The sequence below is a fragment of the Nestor notabilis genome, unplaced genomic scaffold (genome assembly GCF_000696875.1).
Source record: "Nestor notabilis isolate BGI_N333 unplaced genomic scaffold, ASM69687v1 scaffold4341, whole genome shotgun sequence".
In the NCBI taxonomy this organism is placed as follows: domain Eukaryota; kingdom Metazoa; phylum Chordata; class Aves; order Psittaciformes; family Psittacidae; genus Nestor; species Nestor notabilis.
The window spans coordinates 52,999-78,249 of NW_009913204.1; the positions used below are offsets into that span (position 1 = coordinate 52,999).

The 25,251-nt window shown below is 37.2% G+C and overlaps 2 protein-coding genes across 2 annotated transcripts in view; one reads left to right on the forward strand and one right to left on the reverse strand.

Moving 5' to 3' along the window:
• The window catches only part of CDC73 (cell division cycle 73), a gene marked incomplete at its 5' end in the record, with an annotated part of 107,634 nt that overhangs the window by 43,766 nt on the left and 38,617 nt on the right, over nucleotides 1-25,251 (reverse strand). The gene's annotated exons all lie outside the window — the stretch shown is intronic.
• On the forward strand, nucleotides 2,395-3,800 carry B3GALT2 (UDP-Gal:betaGlcNAc beta 1,3-galactosyltransferase, polypeptide 2). Its single transcript, XM_010023079.1, has one exon. It carries the CDS (start codon nucleotides 2,395-2,397, stop codon nucleotides 3,661-3,663), a length of 1,269 nt encoding a protein of 422 aa, XP_010021381.1. The 3' UTR covers nucleotides 3,664-3,800.

Consider the following 25,251-nt stretch of genomic DNA (forward strand, 5'->3'; position numbering starts at 1 on the left):
CTGTTGTCTTCCAAACTGGTGCGAAACAATTAATTTCCCTGAGATCTAGGGTACCCTTTGAAGTGGCACTTGTGCTTGCTTATGCAGAAATACTCTTCCCAAATAGCTCAGTGGTCATTTAAAACTCACTGCACACTGCAGAGAAACTAAAAATTATTAGTTTTGACGGCAGGCTTTAATTTTTTGAGCCTGCAAAACCAGGTTCAAGTGGTCAAATAAATGTTAAGTCTTTTACATTTCGGACTTAATTTCTTTTACATAAGGATAAGGTCCGAGCCAAAGCAGCATAAAAGGAGTAGTGTGGAATGCTAGGTTAATTCTCAAGCTACACATGGTTAACAGCTGTACACTGGAAAATAATTTTTAGAAAGGCAGCTCAGTCTCTGGTAAGTGGCATCTGTCCCAAACAGCTAAAAAAAATAAAAAATAGTAAAATAAAAATCAGAAATACTTTCAGTGAGCTTAAAAACAAAAGTGAGGGCTGCTGTGAAAGAGAACAATGACAGGGAAGAGCTTAATAGGCAAATATTTTGCTATTTCAGGAAGAGAATTAAGGAGCAGTGTTGCCTTTTTAGATACGCTGTCACAGAGCACAGTTAAAATCCGCACTTACTTGCTCCTCCTAGTGGAAGTTAATATGAGAGAATTCTGACTCGGTGCAGTACTACTTTCCCTTGCTTCCAAATCCTGTCAATAAGACAACTTCTGCATGCACGTTATTTTGTTTATATACAAACTAACATACAGTAATTAAAATAAACCCTACTTACACGTCTTTCACCATCCTTTTGAAATACAAATTTTCCCCTACGAGTGCCAGGGAGACTGAATGTTACATCACATACAATTTAGTAGTATGTTATTCAACTGCCATCTCATCTTAAATTACTTCTTTACAGTGTAAAATCCTGTCATTTCCCAAATAACATGTCACTTATTTTTTAAATGCAGAAATTAATCCTAATATTGGTTTTAGAAGATAGCAAAGCAATTAGTAAATTACACATTTATATTAGAAATAGCATTGTCTGTGGACTCCTGTTCAACTGTCATCCTTTTTCCTATACAAAACCCTAGGGCCCAGAAATAAATTAAAGCAAATTGAAAATCACAAACGAATTGCTACTGTCGAGCGAAAGGTTCATTTACAAGATGATGTGATCAGCTTTTAATATGCAGCATCATGAAGCTGCCATATTGACTCTGCTCTTGAATATGAAAAGAAACAAAATTAAGAGAAAATGAAGCACAGACTACTTTGGCACTTTCCCCTACAGTTACAGCTGCTGGTAACTATACTTGAAATTTCCATATGATACCAGAAGCATGGTAGTTACATACACATTTATAGACTGATAAAAAAAAAACACCACCCCCCGAAAACCAAACCCAAACTGAAAATTATGTTCATCAGACTGTTTGCCAGAAACTTAGTGCCGTGCAATTTTACTTTCAGTTAATATTAACATTTACCCAAGATCTCTGCCTACAGTTTGATTTCAATCCAGCTGCATCTGAGCCTGGCACAACAGCCGAGTGTTCCATTCAATATTTTCTTTCAATGTGCAGTAGAAGGTTAAAGGTGCCTGAAAGGTGACCGAAAATGTTATCCTGCATTACCATCTGAGGGCTGTGCACTGAGGTTACTGGACCCTGAAAATTAATTTTGACAGGTGCATCTTCTCATTGACTTTCTGAACACAGTCGGGGCTGGTGGAAACACGCCAAGCGGTGTACTGTGACTAACACAACTCCACCATAATCAACCTTGCGCCGTCTGTCCCACCACCAATACATGACCATTTTACAAAAAAGGTTTTTAAACTGTGAGCTGTACCAGCCTCTGCGTGGTAAATCAATTTCAATTAACGCCAATAAACCTTCCATCTGCTATCAAAGCCTTTTCATTCAGTCCTTCTCTAACACTGTACAAGGATTTCACAGTCAGTATACATGGAGCTATTTACGTGTACTTCAAACTTTTTCAGCTATTTTTATTTTTTCCCCTTTTTATCTCCGGTACCCAGAATATTTGTCAAAAATTTTACCATGAAAAAAATTTAAAAGCTAGTAAATCTACTTAAATCAGAAACAATTTCTGCCTTTGGCCTAAATCAAACTTTGGTTTTACTAACATGGGCTGTTTTTTCAAAAGAGTCGAACTCAATTTTCTATCTAGGTTCTCATCATCATCTTTTTATGACTGTGTAAAATTAAAAATCTCTGATATTTTATTTTGGTTTTTTTAATCTTTGCAGCATGAGCCATTTGCAGACAATTACTCACCATGAACAAAAGAAAATGAATACCAAAGAATAGCAGTGGATTCAAACGTGATCAGAAAAGCATTTTGCTTGGCCACTGTCTCATATCCCATCACTGGATTCTTACAACATGCTTCAGTGGAGAAGACGACACTGCTGCTTTGCAAAGATGACCTGGAATACCAAAAGGTCTCTGTTTCGCACCCATCTCATTGGCCTGATCTCTCTTGTATTTCTTTTTGCTATGTTTCTGTTCTTTAATCATCACGACTGGCTGCCAGGCAGGGCTGGATTCAAAGAAAACCCCATGGCTTACACTATACGAGGATTTAGATCTACAAAAATCGAGACAAACCACAGCTCTCTAAGGAATGTGTGGAAAGACACCATACCTCAGACGCTCAGGCCTCAAACCGTCACCAACTCCAACAACACAGATATGTCACTGCAAGGAGTAACTGGTTTGGAAAATACTCTCAGTGCCAATGGAAGTATATACAACGAGAAAGGTACTGGGCATCCAACTTCGTATCATTTCAAATACATCATAAATGAGCCTGAGAAGTGTCAGGAGAAGACCCCTTTTCTAATATTGCTCATTGCTGCAGAGCCAGGCCAGGTGGAAGCTAGACAAGCTATTCGACAAACCTGGGGTAATGAAAGCCTCACCCCTGGCATTCAAATTGTTCGTATTTTTCTGCTGGGCTTAAGCATCAAGATAAATGGATACCTCCAGCGTACCATACTAGAGGAAAGCAGACAGTACCACGACATCATTCAACAAGAATACTTAGACACCTACTATAATTTAACCATTAAAACTCTGATGGGAATGAACTGGGTTGCGTCTTACTGTCCACGTGTTCCATATGTTATGAAAACTGACAGTGATATGTTTGTCAATACTGAATATTTAATACACAAGCTTCTGAAACCAGAACTTCCTCCAAGACACAAGTATTTTACAGGTTATTTAATGAGAGGTTATGCACCTAATAGGAACAAGGATAGTAAGTGGTATATGCCACCTGATTTGTATCCAAGTGAACGTTATCCTGTATTCTGCTCTGGAACTGGTTATGTTTTTTCTGGAGATTTAGCAGAAAAAATCTTTAAAGTCTCCTTAAGCATCAGACGTTTACATTTAGAGGATGTATATGTGGGGATCTGTCTGGCCAAGCTGCGAATTGACCCTATGCCTCCACCCAATGAGTTTGTCTTCAATCACTGGCGAGTTTCTTACTCCAGCTGTAAATATAGCCACCTAATTACCTCCCACCAGTTCCAACCTAGTGAACTGATCAAATACTGGAACCACTTACAACAAAATAAGCACAATGCCTGTGCCAATGCAGCGAAAGAAAAAGCAGGCAGGTATCGCCACCGTAAACTGCACTAGAAGGACAACGCTCCCTCTGTCAGATGTACTCCATGTGCAATTTGTAAATACTGCTGAACGCATGTACAGTGAAAATGGATGAGCTTAATGGGACAGCCTTTAGTTGATCCACATCACATAGTGCAGTCTGAAAATTATTTTTTTAAGTTAAAAAAGTATAGCTCTCAATAACCTAATATTATGAAACTATAACCAAAAGGTTTTCCCAGCAAATTTGAGAGAAATGAAGATGGTATATGAGGATCTTTGTGTTAATGTGCAATAATAAGCATGCACACTTTGGTGGTACAATTGCTGACTTACGTGCCAATAAAAAATAATTGAGCGTATTTTCCACACTAAAATCTTATTTAAGAAAATGCTTTCATAGCTCTAGTTCTCCTCAATGTAATGATTTCTTGTTATCTAGAATTGCTATAAACTGAAAAATTTAAAACTAAGGAAATGCACAAAGGGCAGATCAGTTTTACCTTCAAATACCACATTAAGGTCATTATACACTTCTTAAATGTATAATATATTTAACAATGTCACATTTATAATTTATTAAGACACTACCAATGAACTCTAAAGCGCTAAGAAATTACTCCCTTAAAGCAGATCCAGTTTAGGAAAGGCTGCTTGGTTTGGTCAGGAAGGAGGGATAAATAAGATCAATGTTCAGAAAACTCCCACCTTTGTACATCACCTTCAGAAATGCACATGGTGTTCTAGATTCAACCAGATTCTCCTAAAATAGCTTACTAAAGTTACTTAATTCTCTAACAGTCACATGGTGAGCTCCTAAAACCTGGTGCCAAGTAAAATTCATCTTGGCATCTTCATTCAAATTCATTGAATCTGCTGTTCATTTCCTTGCACAACTTCAAGGTAACTCAAAGGCTGACGAGAAATGCAAAACAGAACTTCAGGTCTTTCACTGTAGTCTCAAAAATGTTCCATTTTGTGGAAAGGGGTAGAAAACCAACCAAATCTTTGTTGATTTTGCTCTTTCCTGCCTGCCCTGCCCTCCCACCCAGAAAAAGAAAGATCAGTCAAGTGAATATAGGTCTGATAGAGAAAATCAAGGCACACGCCTTACTTTATAAATGGGGAAGACTATGGCATAATAAGATGGAGAGTTCCAGACAGCAATATGGGCAAAACAAAAAACTAGGTGATTTTAAAAACTAAAGGCACATGTACCACTGAAAATAAATTGTGAGAAGTAGGTTAGATCTATTTACAGGTTTCCAGTTTTCTAACAAACAGAACTTTTAAAGCTTATTTTCCAACTGAGTTACAACAGAGTTATATCAGATTCAGGTTATTACTGTTTGTCACAGTGCCAGGGTAAGCAATACCCAAATCTGATTTAGCAACAGATAATGGAACTGTGATTAGTTTTCTGTTTGACTGGGGCTTTTTAATTGGATAAAATACAAATATTTGATGTACTTTTATTATTTAATAAAATTGATTATATTTATGGTCTTCAGGCTTCACTTTTTATGGGAAAGTTGCTCAGGAAAAAAAACAATTTCTAGCTTTACCATTACTCGACTTTTCTAGTGTTCCCTAGTTCTTAAAGCCTAGTTTTCAACACCGTGAGATCACAGCAGTTCTTTTGTTGAGGGTTTTTTTGTAAGGAAAAGACAAACCATATTACTGAGCATTCTCGGCAGCCTGAAGGCTGGCCGTATGCAGGAACATACGCGCGTGAACAGGCTGCACTTCACTAACTAGCTCTCTGAAGAAATCTCAGGAGCTCCTATTGAAGATGGGTACAGGAATTTGTTCATTGGTATTTTTGTTGGTCATTATCCACCAAATTTTGTTATCCATTCTATTTTGGGTATGATAATTATATATTTGTGCATTTCCAAGATATCTCAAATTGTAGATATGTCCATTTCTGGGGAAAGCAAATGTGTGTAAAAAATAGTACTACTCTGCAGAAGAGATTTCTCCAACTAAATTGGAAATGCCTCCACTTAGTTTATGTGATGGCTGTTGGTGTTCATGTGAGACAGAGCGCTAGAAAAAGGCTTTGGGAGTGTTCTTTCAATACCCATTTACTGTTTTCTTCACCCTCAGTCTGCCTGCTTCCTTCCAGCTAACACAGGTCACAGTTAATATTGCAGCTGGAAGCCACCTGGTTAAAGTTAACTGTATGCAAGCTTTACACAATAGTGCTAGTTTTAGACAACTAGAGTGAGTACTGAGAGCCAGCTACTACTTAACAGCATTCAGTTCTGGAAGATGTACAATCCCATAAGTGGCTTCTCCCCAAGTACTGCTGGCCAAGAACACAGCCCAGCCTCTTGGAGAGGGCTTCAACACTGTTTCCTGACTTCAGCACTTCCAAGCTAGACTATAACGTACTCTACTTGGATTTTACCAACTCTGGCTAGTTCAAAATGCTGTACATTGGGTATAGTCCAAGATGCTAATAACTAAACCTTAAACAGTTTGGCACTTGAATCATAAAGTTTGGCAGCCAAACAACCTCTCGAGTACTTCACTTTGGAGCTCATGCATGATGCCCATCTGCCCAAGCTTGGCAGAATTATGATACAAGTTCAGTATATCAAACCTCTTTATAGTGAAAATACTAGTGAGGAGTATAAGATGTTAAAAAAACCAAAAAAATAATGTCCTTTTAAGGGTCCAACATTTTTTTAATATTTGTATTAATGTTTGGGCACACGCTGGAACTACTCTATATTTGAATGATTATCAAGACAGCCTAAGGCTACCAAAATCATTCATATCCAAGTACTGTTTTCTTGCACAGTTTGTTACAAAGCTTTCAGAAGTAGGAGGGACAGCTGTATGATGAAATATGCAATTATGGAATGAAAGATCCACATTCCATTCTCTGAATGTTTTTACTGTTTTCCAGCTTGTGTTTAAGCTGTTTGCTCACTCTAGTAGAATATAAAAACAGTTTGTGTTAAAAATAGTGCAATCATTATTTATTATATGCATTTTTGTTAGCAATAAGATACAAGCTTGTATCTAAAAACTAACATATCTGCAAAGCAGTTATAAAAAGGTATAGAAGTCTGTATAATATTTGCTTTAAATGTTTTTACTTCTCTGTGTGTCATCTTCATATTGAAAACAAATTCAAAAAGTCCTACTGACTCACAACTTGTTATAGAAAAAGAATGCAATGTCATTGGTACCATTATTATGGCAAAGAAAAAAAAATCTTAGAAAAGTGAAGCATGTTAAGAAAAATGAGAAATTGGAATTCCATGATGTTACCCTATTTATTTAACTTTCAACCAAATAAAGACTTTACACATTGATACTAGATGACCAAAATGAAGTCCCATGAAAAAATTGTTGTTTACCAACAAAAGAACGGTTCCTTTCACATCTCCAGTTACATCAGTGACCTGGGTTATGTGCAGATCATACCAGTAGATTTGAGCATGGAAAACGCACAGCTAAGGTTCTGGAGTAATAGAACTGATCCTATTCCCAGCCATTGACAAATATTTTCATGGGTAAAGTTCACAATCTGTTCTAGTCCGAAAAAATTACAGGTAAAGGTACTTCTAAGCCTCAGTGGTTGGTCTGAGGGAAAACTCAATGTCCATTAAGTGCTTCACTTAACTGTTACAAATTATTTTTAAGTCCCATAAAATTCAAATTGTAGGATGGCAGTGATCTAGAAGAGATGAGACAGACTGGCTTTCAGGTTAACCTTACTAAAATAGTAATTTAAAATTTGCTTTTCTTTTCAATGCAGTAATAGAAAATGTGTCAATCCATATTTACAAAATATTTTCAGAACACATTAACATGTTAAGACATGCATTAACTGTCTCAAATTCCATGCTAAATCAGGCACTGGAGGGGAGAGAAGCACCTAGACACCATCATTTTATTCTGCCCTCCCATCCCTACTCATTTTCCTGATACATTAACACAATCCCCAATCATACTTCAATCTAAAATACCCACATAATCCCACAGTGCAAAAAAAAAATTAAAAAAAAAAAAAAAATCTTCTCTCTTGAATGAATACTCATTGCAATGTGTGAAAACTTCCTAGGAGGAGATGAAAGGGAGAGGGAACATGCTAATATAGAAGCTACTGCTTCTTTCATTTGTGCTATTAGCAAGAACAGGCTTGTAACTGATCTGCAAAACCATCAGTAGTTGTTTGTGTATTTTTCCAGTTTCAACCCCCATTTCTCAATCCCTATTTTACGCTGTCAAATAACACAAATATCAGACAATTACTTAATTACACTGTGATAACAGCACTTATCAAATTTTAAGAGCATTATTGTCATTTAATTTTCAGCTTGTTCTTCCCAAACAGTATGCAATTCAGGAGGCGAGCAGTCTCACCCTTGCTGACCACAACAATTTCAGATTTCAGATCACACCTAATAGGCACAACAACATTTGCTGTATTACTACAAATTACATCTCTAGCTCATCCAGTCCTGCCTCCCTTCTCCAGCTCTGCTTTTCAACACTTAGCCACTCTGCAAGGGGAGCACGGGGAAGGCGGGAGGCAGGGAAGCTGCACCACCAGCTATGCAATGCTGCACTCTGAAAATGTAGGTCAGAAAGGAGAGAACATTGTCTTTGCTTTGTACCCACGGCTTTCTGGGGCGGGAGGCTGGGGGAAGGCTGTGGAGAACAACTTCTTACAGCAGGTCAGTTAACAAAGCTCTTGCATTTCAGAAAGCAGAAGAGCGGAACTGAAAACACAGCAGCTGATCAACGCCACACAGGTTAAAAAAATAAAATAGGGCAGGCTCAGTGATAAGGGAAAGCATTAAAAGTGAGACCAAATTAGAAAGCAGATCTGAATTTCTGGTGATAAGTGTTCGCACTTGTCTCCTTCTGGAGAAAATAAATTCTTGTAATAAAAGTTTTAGTTTGTGACTGCAGTGCGTGCTTTTTCATTACAGCCTGAACCAAAGTAATTACAAGAGGTGACATGATGGCACGAATAGCAGGTCAGTAACTCCAGAGTATTTTACACATAGGACTGTCAGCACACAGTCAACCCAAAAGCAAACTAGATTGCTTGTATCTAGGATTTACACTGCATTTTCAAATAAAGAGTTAATTCCAGTCTTCATTTGTCCCTGGTTAACTCAAAACAAATCTAGTCTGGTACAATATGGTACCTTCCTTTCACAGTTAAATGACTGCAAAGGAATTTAGCTGAACACGGGATACGGATGAAAACTACCACTTTGCTGTTCTGGTATTACCATGGCAACAGTTACAAGAGCTCTCTTAAGCATTTAAATCTGACAGTTTTCATGATAACACAAACTGGATGATAGTAATGATGCATTTTGGTTCATGAGCTAACTGCTGTATAACTCAAACCACAGGGTATGAAACATTCCCTTTGCTTTTCTCAAGACTATGCTTGCGGTCAAAACGTTCTGACTGAGACAGTAACCTCGAGTTACTCCTCTCAAAGAAAAAACAAAGTTCCTCCAGCACAGGGAGTACTCATGGCTTACAGCTTTATATAGTCTCAGAGGTTTCCATTTGAATGCTTGAGCTGTGGACAGTTGGTGTACAAGGTGTAGAAGTTAAGACTGCTAAAATCTTTGACAGGATCTTTCTCAAAGGGCTTTCTTTTGCCTGGTAAGTCTTGAGAGAAGAATATGCTTTCTAAAGAGTGAACTGAATTGCTATCTTCCAGGTGTCATTTGTCTGAGAGAGGCAGAAGAGGGGGAAACCGGTGTTTTTCTACCATCTTTATCAGTATGTAACCAATACGCACTTTATAAAATAAGAAAACACTGCAAGCTGCTTCACCTCACTGGAGGCCAAAGCGTACTGAAGAATACGTATGCCTCTGAGGACAAGTGCATCAGAACAAGTGCATCCATTTCCTTTTAACCTGTTTAGCTTTACCTAATATTAATTGACATTTCAACTGTTTAATATGATTTGGTGAACCTCTCACTCTGATCTCCCAGATACTCAGTGTGGGCATAATGGAGATGTCTCTTTTTCTTTACCTCATTAGAAAGCGAAGAGTGTGAAGCATATATCCTCATCCTAACATTTTAAGGATACCAGCTTTGATATCATCTTGCAATTAAATCAACTGAAAAAAGAAACTGAGAACAGTGTGAAATCCTTACAGGTTTAAAATTCACCAAGATGACAAAAACCGGACTAGAAGAAATAGCCATGCTCACAAGGATCTAAGAGACTAATCTTTTCAACATGAAAAAGTCCTCAAAAAGTTAAATATTCCAAGTTCTTTCCCTGTTAACACTTTCAGAAGTTTTGTATAAAAAAACCTCATCCATAACCTCATAAAAAGACTAAATGCCTCTGCTCTTGAAAACCAAAACCCCACCACATCCTTTTGTGTGGAAAGGCCAAGCATTACCACATCAGTAAGCTCAAAGTTTAAAACAAGAAAAATCAACTGCCACGAGAAATCCTCTGTTAACAGAATACCAAACAAGTCACAAAGAAAAACAAAAACCTTGTTCACTGCCTTTACTAGAAGTTTAACATATCCTGCATTTAAGCAAGCTGGGTCTAAGAAATATTTTGAGAATAAGAGACAGATTCTAAGCTTCATTCGGGATTTCTATGTCATAGTATGAAAGAACAAAACCAAAATCTGTGTCATAATTTAAGCCTATTATGCCACGCCATATAGGTTGATGCAAGATAAGAACAAAAAAAATGCAATACTGGAAAACACTATCTGTGAATTAGTAAAAAATTTATGACTGCCACTTAATGCAAATGCCAGTCTTTTTACGGGCATTCCTCTGAAGTCCACCTAGGCATTGATTTTTGTAGACATAAAAATTCAACACAATTATCTTTTGAATCAAGAGAACAACGAATTTCCCATTTTATTATCTTTGAATATTTTTAAGCATTATATATCATTGACTGTTTTTTAATGTAGAAAAGGGTAACATTTTTATGTCCCAATAGTTTAAAGAAAGAAGATTACGAGTCAGAGAGAACTTAAAACTCTAAAATAAAAATAAGTATCATACATACCTGAGGGGACAACTAACGCATCTGTTCTTCAAAATGCTAATCACGAAGCTTATGCTGTAAGCATACTGTGGCATACCAAAGGAAAAAAAACAAAGGGGAAAAAACCAAAACCACACAAAAAATGCACACCCAAACCAAAAGACAAAACAAAACCAAAAAAACCCACAAAACCAAATAACAACAAAATTAAAATCCCAAACAAGTAAAACCCAATAAACTGACAAAACCCACATTGTTCCTATATAAATGTATCTTCCACAGAAGTATTTTCAATAATGCTTCCATCAATGCCATGAGAAAATTCTGTCTTTCAAATCTGAAATGCTTTTCAAAAGTTGATGCTGCCAATTACTTCTATCATGTCACCAGATTTGAGATGGGTTATCTATTTTTGGAGTTACAAAGAAGAGGAATGATAGTCACTTTTTTTTTTTTTTTTTACTTTTAAAAGAAACAGGAATGATAGTCCCTTTTTTTTTTTTTTTTTTAACTTTACAAGAAAGCATAATTCATTCAGACTTAAAAGTCAGTTACTACTTCATACTACCAGCTGTGAATTTTCCCTTTCTTACAAGTGGCAAGTTTGCTTCCTACATTCAGCAAAGGTATGATTTTCCTTCTGATCAAAATTCAGTTGAAAAATGGATGCCACAAACAACTTAAGATATCCAACTTACACCAGTTAATAAAGGAATGACAGCCTTCTGTCAATAACCCGAGGGCTTTACCCCTGGGTAAGATATAATCTGCCATATTCACTTACAAAATGCACTGTCTACGTCCCTCATTTTTTAAATTTTTTCCCTTTCACAATTTCCTTATTTTCTACTAGTAGAAGTTAAACCGCTTGAATGATTTGTTTTCCAAATTTCATGCCAGCAGAGCAGAATGGAAAAGCTAGATTAAAATACACAATCACATGTCTTCTCTACCCATCCTTCTAGTAATCAAAAAACTTTACACACATAAACACCCACTTTCTCTAACATCTTCCAAACACATTCCATAAATTGAGCCTTTTTGAGGCATAAGGACTCCTTATGACCAAATATTAATATTTTAACTCTTCCAGTTCCTCAAAAAACAAATTAAAAAAAAAAAATCCATGAATATTGCATTAAAAATTTTTAGTTGTAATAAAATTGTGTGTGAAATAAAGGGTTTTTTCCCTCCCATTTCCCATCACAATATTCTCTTGGACTTCTGAGTACTAGCACTTTAAATACTAATACTTGGATTCATAATACCTTGATTACAAATGAATCCTACAATATTCATGATAAAAGTGATCACCGTAAGCATTAATTGCTTGCCTTTTTTTATCTCACCACCTATGTAGAATTGAACTGTAGAAAACATTACATGCTATCATATTCTAGCTAGGCTATAGCAAAGCACTTGTGCATCTGTTTAACGTGCTGAAAATATTCAGTGGTACAGTCATTTCAGCTCATACAACTATGATCCAGTTTAAAGTCAAGATAAATAGCAGAGTTGTATGGTGCTCATGATCTGAAGGGATGGACTGATTCAACCACGCCAGAAGGCTGAGTAGCTGCCGTTCACATTATTTATCATACCCAGATGTATAACGCAAGGTGCTGGATAATTGCCATTTTTTTCTGTGACACTTCAAGACTCTTGGGCAAAGACAGCTTTACAGATATGCTGAACATATTTTACACTGGCTTTGTCAGTTACTTGAAGTGAAAAATGATCACAATAAGATGTGTTGCCATAGGAAAAAAAAAAAAAAAAAAAAAAAAAAAAAACCCCCCCCCCCCTCCCCCACCAAAAAGTTTGGCATTCCATTGATTTCAGAGGCCAATACAGACAGAAGAATATGTGTTCATAGGTTGTCCCCGGCCTTTGGGATGTCAACAAAATGGAATCCATTTTACAACAGTCAATAAATCTTTCTTTTCTTGCTGTCCTACTTCCCTTTGACAACTACCCCTTAACAGCTAAACTTTTCTCAAGTTACAAAACAGGTATATGGTAACCACCTAGAAGTGAATCTCTCCAAGATGTAATATGAAGAACTAAGCATTTTCCTAAACAAACCCCATAACCTCCCTTCCCATGCAAACACCTCAAGAACATCCTAATGAAGAAACATTCTCTCTCAGAGAAATTTCTAACTGGTCCTGTTTTAAACAAGTGAACATTAACTCCCTAAAAACTGCTTCTTTAAGACCCCATTCAGAAGAGATGACACAAATCTGTCTGGTTCAGCTGAGCCCCAAAGTACAGTTTCTGTATTTCCTATACATTTTCAAAGCTTACTAATAAGCTTGAGTCCTTTAAATGTCATCAGAAAAATTAGTCATACACCGCAGACCAAGTCTTTGCTTAACAGTGGCATGTGATGATACCAGACCAAATCGAATTGACTATTTCCCACGGCTTGCCAATGTACCAATACAGATTACAATACAATACTCTCTCCCTAAACAGCTGATAAAATTTATCCAACAATTCACAGCAGTATTACCCAAATTTCCCCATTTACTGAAAAATGTAAGGATAGAACACAAATTCACCTATACAGATTCAACTACAGGATATTTTAATCTGAGACTATAACATCCTCCATACATGTAGTATGGGAGTGGAAATTACCAATAAACTTACTGTGCTGCTGCTAACTGCATTAAATGAAATACATAAACTAGAAATACTTCATAATTACTGTACACTATTCTCAACCTTAAAAATTGAGACACTTCACCACGTGTTACATAGTACATCTCTTCCCATTAATTAGAACAATAAATAGATGCAAAACGAAGGGAAGCCACACTTCTAGGGAAATACAGGACAAGCACCACAGAAATTTATAAGAGAAAATATTCAGCCCGTAGCAGCTTATGTAAGTAAATGCAAGGACAAATTTTAAGTGGCAGGCTTCAATTGACTAGTTTGAGTACTGGAAATGTTTTTCCTTGTGTAAAGATAATTGAAGTGTGAAAGGAGAGACTATGCCCTAAAATAAATAGTCATGCTATTAAACATCCACAGCAATTTAATTTCCTGGTCCCTTCTTACCTTAAAGACCCCAAACATGCTACCTAAAACTGAAAGCAATACCAACTACTTTTGAATCTGCTGACTGGAATAAAACCATTAGTTAAGAAGACCTCTGCAACTTCTTTTTTTCTTTAATACACACAGAAAAACTGCATTAAGAAAATTGTCAAAGGCACTGAATTTACATGAAATCCAGAAGATCTCAAACTGTGCATGCTGGAAAATGCAGTCTTTACAGGCCAGTTAATAAATACCATCATAGTTCTATATAATCTAGCCATTTCTACCTGCACTGAAGAGCAATAGTTTCATTTTATTTGTGGCTCTGATTCAGACCAAATCTGTAATTATATGTGAGCTAGTACTGAACATGCACCCAACTCTTAGAAATGGGACCCCAACAGCAAGAGAAACATGAAATGCTATGATGATCCAGCCCAACATAATGGGCTAATCAATGATCAAAAAGTTGATGCAGATTCAAGTAAAGGTGAGAAGTCAAAGCATATTAATTTAAATGCATTAAATCCCCACATTAATTTTCTAATGCAGGACTAAATTGGCCTTCATCCACTGTAAACCAAATTAAACTACAGCTAACTAAAGTAATTTTATTCCTGAAGACATCACCAGCCAATGGCAATTTAATGCATTATAACTTATGAATGTTGATGTTGTACACTTTGGTAATTTGCTTTAATTTGCTTGAGTGCCTTGATCTAGATATAGCCTTAAGGAATACTTATATATTGCCATATTAGATTGGATCATCCTTTGTATTATGGAGAAAAGGTAATTTCTGAATGGCAAAACTATAAAGCACTTGCTTTAACAGGAAAATTGAGACAATTGTTGAGGAGTCATAAGTTCCCAATGACTCCTTGCCATGCTCAGGTGTCAACAACTGCACCCTGTAACTACCTGATGTGTTTAATTACAAATGAAAAATAACTTCAAATTTTAAACCTTTAAAACAAATCCTGTACTGGGGAGCTCAACAGCTACAAGAAAGGCAGGGAGGAACTTCCAGAAGATCTTCAAGTTTCTCAAAGGCACTGACTGACTGAGACTCAAAAGAGACTCACATTTCAGTCATTGGCAAAGGGTTTTTTTCCCCTCAAAGCGACACACAAGTATTGCTCTTAGATTAACATTTGCATGAGTGCAAAGGCATTTCCAGAAGTCTGTCTATTTGTCACATCCCTAACCAACATGGGAATCCAGGAAGATGTGATGCTGAAAAAGGCAGATAACTTGCGAACCTGAACTATTAAATAGCTCCCAGGTCAGCAGCAGGCTGGAGGCTGTAACAGCTGAATGACAGGCTACAGTGGCTAAGAATCAGTTCCATTAAGAATCAGTCCCCATCCAGAGGGACCTGGACAAGCTTGTGAGGTGGGCCAATGCCAACCTTATGAAGTTTAACCAAAACAAGTGCAAGGTCCTACACTCGGGTCGGCACAACCCCAGGCACAGCTACAGGCTGGGCGGAGAAGAGATTCAGAGCAGCCCTGAGGAGAAGGACTTGGGGGTGCTGGTTGATGAGAAGCTTGACATGAGCCAGCTTCAGTGTGCGCTTGCAGCCCAGAAACCAACCGTATCCTGGGCTGTATCAAAAGAAGACTGACCAGCAGGTCAAAGGAGGTGATCCTGCCCCTCTACTCTGCTCTCGTGAGACCTCACTTCGAGTACTGTGTCCAGTTCTGGTGTCTTCAACATAAAAAGGACATGGAGCTGTTGGAGCAAGTCCAGAGGAGGCCATGAGGATGATCAGGGGCCTGGAGCCCCTCCCATATGAAGACAGGCTGAGAAAGTTGGGGCTGTTCAGCCTGGAGAAGAGAAAACTGTGTGGAGACCTCATAGCAGCCTTCCAATATCTGAAGGGGGCCTATAAGCATGCTGGGGAGGGACTCTTTGTTAGCAACTGTAGCAATACGACAAGGGGTAATGGGTTCAAACTTAAACAGGGGAAGTTTAGGTTAGATATAAGGAAGAAGTTCTTCACAGGGAGGTTGCTGAGGCGCTAGAATGGGTTGCCCAAGGAAGCTGTGAATGCTCCAACCCTGGCGGTGTTCAAGGCCAGGTTGGACAGAGCCTTGGGCAACATAGTTTAGTGAGAGGTGTCACTGCCCATGACAGGGGGGTTGGAACTAGATGATCTTAAGGTCCTTTCCAACACTAACTATTCTATGATTCTATATCAAAGTGTGAACGCCTGCGAAGACTGCTAGAAAGAACACAGGGTCTACCAGGAGTCTCTCCTACAGCAGCTTGCTAGTAAGGAGTAAGCATGACTTCAAACAGGGCTTTATCAGTCGAAAAGTATTAAAATACTAATCAAAAGAACTGAAAACTAAGTGAATCAAGATTTAGATCAGCGTATACCTTTCCAAGTAGAAAAGTTCTATTTAAATAGGTTACAGTGAAAACCAATGAATTAAAAGCAAAATACAAATTTACAGAAAACCCTAATTTACACTTAAGTATAACAAACTCACTACATACTAGTGTTACAGTGTACAAACTATTAATAAGCGAAACCAGAGTGCATCTTTTTGCTCCACCAAAATGTCACAAGGCACAATGACAGCAGCTCCCTCATCCCCACCAAAAAAAACAAACAAACCACACACCCCAAAACCTATTTAGGAAAGGCATAAATGACTTCACTTTAATTTAACTAGAAGCAAAACATTTCCCCCTCCCCCACCCTGCCATCATCTTCAAATTTGCCAGAGAACCTTATTCTACTTCCTTCACCCCTGAGAACAGAAAACATCTGCCCACCCCATCAGCTTTTAATCATCTTATGGACAGAATTAATTTAGTTTTCTTCTGGGGAATGTGGAAGGAGAAGAAACTGGCCAAGTCTACTAAGCCAAAGTGAGTCTTTTGTTTAAAAAACAAGGAAACAGGAAGAAAGATCAGATTTCTCAAAGCTGTGAATGTTCTTCTGTTATGCCACATTTATGAAGTATCAATATATCTCTATGCATTTTAACATAGTTTAAATATGGCTTCACCAAAGAAACATCCCTTTACTGAACATAAGGCAGAAACTCCTAGAGGTTTGCCAAATATTATATGACAGGTTTATCAATCATTTTCCACTTATAAGAAACATCAGAAAAAGCTACATTATTTCCTTAAAGGTATGATTCTTATTCATAATACAGAACTTCCATAAATATTAGTATACTAGCAACTAGTATCTAAACGTAATACATTTCTGGTTGGAGGATGCTAAGTAGTTACTACCTTCTATATTCTTTTCCTCTCAGCTCTGTATAAAGGAGTGATAAAATAATACTTGAAAATATTGTCTGTTGTAAATGTCCACCTATAAAGTATACCCTGCATATGGATTACTGTTACAGTATTCGTTGGTTAAGTATTTAATACCTACATTCATATTTGAAAGAATTACAGTTCACACTGTTTGATAAACAAGCCAAGTACATGCAGTTTTTCAGAAAGGAAAATAAAAGAACATTAAGAGTCTTGCTGAGAACTGACAGGGGAAGGAATATAAAAAATATATTGAATATGTGGTTTTGCTGTACTGTACAATAACATGCATATGAAAGTTACCCTTATGAAATATTTAGCTCACCAAATAAAGGTTATCAACTGCCTGATTAGGCTTTCTTACATTAGTCTGAGTGACACCTCTAACAAACAAGTAAATACAATATTCAAAAGATTTCAGGTATGAACAAGGAAGTTGATTCAGATGTCCAAAATTCACGTAAGAAATTTAAGCCTACCTTTAAAACCAGATGTAATATTACACAAGGTAGTCTTGAGTCCCTTTAGATTTTAATTTCTAAGATTGTATTATAATCCATTTAGTATTTTAATATGTATTTTACTACTTTAATCTGCATTTCACCTGCTGTTCATGTCCAGGTATTTTTGGAAGCTTTTTCATGACACTATTTTCCAGACCTAATTATACATGTGAAACCTACTATAAAATCAGTGGTTTGTTTCAGCGCAATATGTCACCCTAAAACAGAATGGATTTTATAGACCAATATGAGGTAGCTGTATACATTGTGTTATATTTTATATATTATTAGCTGCAAAATATTTGGCTTAAGGCTTTATAAAGTCCTCTCCATCCAGAAGTCTTTTGTTTTACTTTAACCACAATGAAACACAATCAGGCAGGTTATCTTTTTTAATGACAACCAGAATCCATTTTAATTTCAGTAATACTGCAATCTGTTTGCCTGCTTTACATCAGCTGCACCAAAGAGAACTAGCACGTAGGACTGATGAATACTGCTGCATGACACACACTGAAGTCTCCTTATTCCAAAGTAAAGGAGTGTGTGTGTGTGTGTCCCTGCCCAGGAAATGGATCTGTTAGCAGCCTACTTTAGTAACATTTCCTCCCTTCTTCCACCATATGTTTTGAACCAACTTTGCAATCTCAATAAAACCTGTAGAAAAGTTATTGCCTTTGTCAATTTTTATGAAAACTGCTGTCCAGGGAAATTAAACCCTCAAATTACTGCTCCCAAGGAGGAAAAGGCAGGCAGTGTTTTTTCTCTCTCTCCTCAAAATGGCACACCAAGCATCTGAAAAGGAAGCACCTCTAACTCATCACCTGCACTTTCTTCTAGGTCAAGGGAGGGTATGAGGAGATACCCACTTCACTTAGGTGATTACAGAGAAAAAAACCACACCACTTCTATTCCCCATGAAGAAACCTAGAATTTAAAAAGAAAAATATATTCCAAATTAAAAGTACTATAAATTTACAGCAACTAGACTGACAGTCAACTACAAGCAATCTTATCACATTACCACATCACTTTGCTTAGTCACACAAAATTTTGCTTCACACTTTAACTGAATCTTAAAAGCTTATCTGTTGCTTATGCACAAAACCCACTCATACACCTTTATGGAGGGTAAGTGTTGCCTGCTTTTAACCCGAAAAAGACAAAAAAGCGAGTTATTTTAATTCCTAAATATATCCTAATAATAATATATCCTAAGTCTCCTAAAGCAGCATACAAACTGAAAAGTTCAACTTCCTAAAACTTGGTCTACCAAAATGAAATCAAAACACTTTGTTAATATTCCTGCTGTATGAAGTCTAACCAAAAGTTCTATACCCTAGCTAATCAAAGTATGTATGTGTAAAAAAGCAGTTGTTCTCAAAGTTATTTATCTATTTCTTTCAATTTAGCAACTGCTTTAGGTAAATTTGATATTTTAAATACATTGGACAAACTTTGATTATTTGAAATACTAAGTACTGAAGATTAATATATTCATATAGTGGCAAACAAAAATCTAAGAATTGTTTCTGCACTTTAAATCAGAATGTTTTATCGCAAAGAAATTCCCATTCACATGTGCATTTAACGACTAACAAGGATTAGAAAACACATGGGATTTTTCTTACCCCATCAATATATTTGCTGTTAAGTTTCAAGTCATATGTATATGAGGTTCCTGTGCATTAGAAACCCCCTAAAGCAAAAACCTCCAGAAAATCCCACATTTTTTTGGGGGAATAAAAAGGGGCAAAAACTAAAGTGGTGCATCATAATGAAAGCAGAAAATACATCTTACAACTCCTAGCTACATGCACTTTCATACATATGCAGCTCTCCCCTTAACTCAGCTTAGCTGAGCAGTGTCTCGTTTAGAGAGTTTCAGATGAGTAAGGACCAAAGAACCAACCTTCCAGCAGCAGTGATGCAAGTAATTTCCTCAATAGCATATTGCTCAGTGAAAACATGAATACAGCTCCAGATGGCAGCTCAGCAGATCGCAATCACAGGTATATTCCGGAAGGTATGATCAGTATTGCCTAAACGCTAGTTGAGTGAGCCATAACTAATGCAGAGTTCATTATATAGTCTTTACAGTCATTTACCTAATGAGAAAGCCTACACTGAAACAGACTGTATCCAGGACCACTGGTAGCAAACCTGAGTAAGCCAGAACTTTGCCTAAAAGATTGTCCTAGCAAAGATAAAGCAAACACATTTAAACATCCTGAAAGTAAAGGTGCAGATTCAACAGTATGTGGCTGCATAAAAGACACAGGCAAATTAACACGTGGATTTAGATGGAATGATAAAAAAAAAAAAAATAAAAAAAAAATCACAAAGTTAGAGAACAAAATACAGTCAGATTTAATCAATTACCTTCTTAAATAGTGCTAGAAGGAATTGCCTTAAAGGCTTAAAAATACCACCTATTTTGCTATTCTAAGTGGACCTTCTCATTAGTGATGTTGCACTAGATTCAAATAGTGCTGAATAACGTTACTTGTAATCTGTCCCCTGAAAGACTGAGTACCAGGGTTCTTATCTTAGCATTTCATTAACATTTGCCTCCAAAGATCCTCTCAATTCTGAACTCTGCAGGTTTGATGTGCTTAGAAAATACCTTCTTTGCCTTATGTATTCTGATGCAAGAACTAATGAACACCTGCATATAACGTACTCTTGTAATAACTGTACACCTGTGAAGAAAATCTGCCACACTGAGATACCCTCTGCTTGGAATCAAAACCAGCTACATACTGAGAGTTCAATGTAAGGAGGAGGAGAAGGAAAATAAACCAACAAACAAAAACCACAACCATCAAACCCAGAACCACAAGGAGTAAAGGAGGTGGACCTTTAAAACAGCAACTCCAGAACGAAGTCTGAAAATTGAAGCAAAGGCCCTTAAGAATGTTCAAAGAGAGCCTTGACAATTAGGACAAAGTACTGAACTCAGATAAATAAAAAAAACTCTTAAAGGAGAGTTTGCTCTGGCTTAACTAAGTAGTAGTAAGTAGCATGAGTGAAATGTACATGAGACTGGACTTCGAAGAGTGTTCCTATGGTTGTTGCTAGGGTAACAACTAAGATAACCTGTTTTCCAAGCTCAGAAAAAGGTATGACGTTAAATTACATAGAAGCGAGTACTCCAAGCAGAAAACTTGTTTCCAGAAATCGTGAATTATATTTTACTTCATTAAGAGCAAATAACCAAGCAGTAAACTGTCATACGGCTTAAGGACAACGGTACAATCTCAACAACTGAACAGAGAAGGAATTCTTGTCTTGGTCACCTCAGGTTATTTACATAAATCACTCAGCTTATCATTAAATACTTGAATTGTAACTTTGGTTTAGCTACTGTTTCATTAATTGCAAAGTGCAATAGAATTCTTCAAAACTTTAAAACTCTAAGTTAAGGACAATGGGATGGCTACTCATGATTATTTTGGCAAAAGTGGATAAACCTGGAGGGAGAAGAAGGGATGTTAAGAGTTAACTACCTTCTGGTCCCCCAGTTGTCAAATGAACGTTTCTAGTGGATCGCTTAATCTTTATCCTGCCTTCAATAGTGTGTAAATTACAATACTACTTAATACCTAGGTTGCTTTTTCCTCGTTAGAAGAAATTTGACAATGAACTGTCAGTTGAAGATACAGCTACTGCGTATTCAGTAGGTGTTTGGAGAAAATTTATAGAGGGAAATATGTTGACAACATTGTTTAACATACCAACTGTGTGAAGCACATGATGTTTGATTGTTCAGAACAATCTGGACAAATTACAGAAAACTGTGGCTCAAGTTCAGCTGATGTCGTTGAGAAATGCCCTATAAAACTTACATTAACAGGTATTACACATAAATCTTAAGACCTGAGAAACACAAATGAATCCAAGCACCCATATAGGATTCAAGCAGAAAGTGGACATCCAGTTCAAAGAACACAAATTAAGTGTCCTAGACATTTTTATTTGGGGTCATGTTTCCAAAAGAGAGTGATTCCTGAACTATTCATAAAGGGTCTGAGTCCGTATGCACCATGTACATGTCAGATGAGTATCTCAAGGGACACTCACAGGGACAGCAAATAAACCCCTATCATTCAGCTTTAGGTAAAGACAGGTCTAGGCAAGCCATCTTAAAATTTATACCAGAAATTCTTAGGGTTAAGCTTTTGTAAGTAAAGCTCCCCAGGTGTCTAAAGCTCCACTTCAATGCATACTTAGAAATACTCTGGATTTTCATACTTGGCACTCTTCCATTTAAACCACTCAAGGACCTGACAGGCATGCCACAAGCACACTTAGCGCACTGACACAACCGAGTTCTGTGGAGAACAGTGACTTCAGACGTGTTTATTCAGTAACAAAGCTAGATGGCTCCTGGTCTTGCTCCCTCTTTTGTTCAGTAGCATACTTGGCAACATAGCAATGCCTAACTTCCAGATGCATGACTGGTTATACAACATCCACTTTCCTTGAATTTGCAGTTCTTAGTCACAAAATAAAATAAAAGCTATTATAAAGAACAAAACAGGCAGTTCTATTGTATGATGCAGTACAACAGCAAGATATCTTGGCACAGATGTACATGATTTACAATCACTGACAAAGGCAGTGCAGCATTGTTCAACCTAACACGTTTTCTTGAAAGCAGCATTTGTATGTGATTTTCTTTGGCCTCTATCAGCTTGACTATTTACACTATAACAACTGTGGCAATGAAATGACAACCACTGAAATTGTTGTGTGGACCCTAAATATAAAATACTGTAAAAGTTCTTAGGAAACTTGCTTGCATTTCACCCACTCATTACAGTAATACAGACACACTTCTAGGCTTCTAGTCTGTTACCCTAGAGCAGTCTAAGGTTGCTGGCACACTATTCTGGGGATACAGTCATTTCTCCCACTCCAGGATTTTTTGAGTTAGTGGTCATGTCCTAGCCCTTAACCCTCATGGACTGAGAATCTCGCAGTTATGCCTGAATTACAGTTATGGACAAATGTACTTCACATAAAAAAAGTTTACAAATCCAGCGACAACAAAAGTCTCTGTCTCCAGCATCATCTATGGAACATTCTTCTAATAGACAATTATTACAGTTTTCCTCACCTCCTCTTGATGGTTAAGAACTGAACAGTATGCACACAGAGTTCACAGAATGCTGCTCGGCCGCAGAGGGGAGCGGGGGCAGGCTGGTGTGCCACTTCTGTTGAGAATAATGACCAGCTTATGCACAGGCTGCGTGAAAATTACACTCTGCTTCAGAGCCTGTTTCAAACGCTTTCAAAGAGCCTGTTGTTTTGTTGACTCCTCCCTCAGTACCACTGCTCTCTAAAATATTTTAATGAGATTAGGACATAACACAACTGGTGATGTGTGGATAAGTAGGTATATCTATCAAGATGTACTAATTTTTTATTTTTTATAGGTAAGTGCTATTTACCTGTGTACTGAGAAACAACGTCCAATTCCACCATATGCTTCTGAGAAGTCATTTCAAGTTTTGGCACTGAATCACAATCTTAATTTCTCATGATAAATAAAAAAAAAAAAATCTCAGATTTACCTACTTCAGTAGAAGCATATCAATTATTGAAGTCTTTTATATAAAATATGTGCATATACTACACTGACTGCTTTTGCCCCAACATGCTTCCTCTCCAGCGGCCCAGCCTTTAAGGTGCCAGTAACTTAGCATTTCCCTTCATTCTACTACACACTAAGACTTTGAAAATACACCTGAGGTTAACAACCTCTCAGTTGAAATAATAAAGCCACTGAGACTACACCGTACTCAGAAGATTCTGAGGACAGTATCAGCAACATCCTTAGATTAATTAATGCTCAAAGTATGGCACTGACAACAAACTGATGAAAAAAGCTGTTGACCTTAGAGGTGCTCAACCAGTCTTCCAATTCTTCTCAAATGTTTTAATTACTGATACTTCCATGTGTTTACTCAGGGTAATTTTACAACTGAGTGATTGTTGTAAAGCCTGGCAGTTTACACTGGAAGGATGGATGTTACTTTTGTTAATTTATAGACAAAATATTATCACTCAACTCAGAGGCACTGAAAACTCACCAAGAATTTCTTACCAGAAGTGAAACTTACATGTCTGAATACACTGCAATCAGAGTTTGCTACAAGCGAAGTGCCTTTACTGAACTATACTGGTTCTTCAGGCATGGCCCCAAACTATCCAGTAAAGATATCATCTCAATACCTAAAAGAGCTGTTCACTGAACAGTAAGAGAAAGAAATGCCAACAGTAGTTCTGCCTGCTAATGAGTGCAGATGACCAAGAACAGACATCATTACTAGCAGCAAAACCAAGATGACAAAGGAAGCTTCTGAGCTCCAGCATGCCTGACTACTAAAAGAAAACAGCAATTATGAACAAGAGAGCTTTCTAGCAATTAGTAAAGGCAGCAAAGTAATTTCTACAACAGCCTACTGCAGTACTATGGAGATCTTAAGTGCTTGCACCCAAGTTTATAACCACGCTGAATCAGCTCACGACTAGTCAGGACTCAAAACTCAGAGGATATAATTCCACAGAAGTCCACAGGCTTTCATTCTATTTATTTCTTTCATATTAACATCATGAAAACTTAAGAAGAAACAGTAAGATAAATATAACCAGCATCACTATGGCTATTATTGTCACAGAGAAAGAAGTACTGCTTGCAAGTACAGACAGTTGATACAAAGCATGCTCTCAGTGTGGTACTGAAGTGTATCTTCTTCCACACTATAAAAGCCAGCTCTATCAGACATATACGGAAGAAGAAAATTATCCGATATCCTGATATAGGTGCAGACAGCTAGTTTGTTCTGATCTTGACATCTGAAGCTATAATAACAGCTAAATAGTCATATATTCTAGTTACAGAAACCAGCAGTTCAAAATTCAATTTCATTACATTACATTCACATGGCCAGACCCACTTCCTAGTAGGCTTCTAGTAGATGACACTGGCTTAGACTCCAAGTTAACATCCCTCTTTAGAAAAGCAGAAGGCTAATACCCTGAGCACGTCAAATTTACACTAGTAGAAAGAACATGTTGAGAATATCAGCTTAAGATTCTCTCTCAGCACTCCCTCACACCCTGAGTGCTATGAAAATACTAACACGCCTATCTTGCACAGCTCTTATTTGATCCATCTCAAGCTTTCCTACTTAAAAGACAGAAGTTGCCCTGCTACACTGGGAATTATACTTCAAAGTGCAGGTAGACCCGTAGTCAATCAATCCAGGCAAACAGAAGGTGCCACAGGTATGAAAAAAGGCTTTCCGAGGAAGATCACTCGATATAAACAATTCCAGATCCAGAATAATTAAATCATGCCTTCACAATAAAAATTCATTAAATAAGTCTGTTATTCCTAAGAGAAAGTAAGTGTGCCAATTAAGCAAAAATCCTGTTACAGGGAAGAACTGCCAGCAGCACAAGTTATTTTAGCTGACATTACTTCAGAAAAAGCCCACCATTCACCATCTGTTCTGGCACAAATTTTGAATGCTAAGAAAGTTTCCAACATCACTGATGAAAAGAAAGCAGTCAAGATGCAGAAGTTTTTGTTTTGCTGTTAAAAAGAACAAGCATCTAGGACAACTCACGTTTCAGCAAGAACAAACAAAACCCAGAAGTTTTGCACAATTCATAAAAATCATTACAGAGAATTACAATAGGGCTGCATACCAGTGGAAGACGTGTAGGGCAGCTAACATGC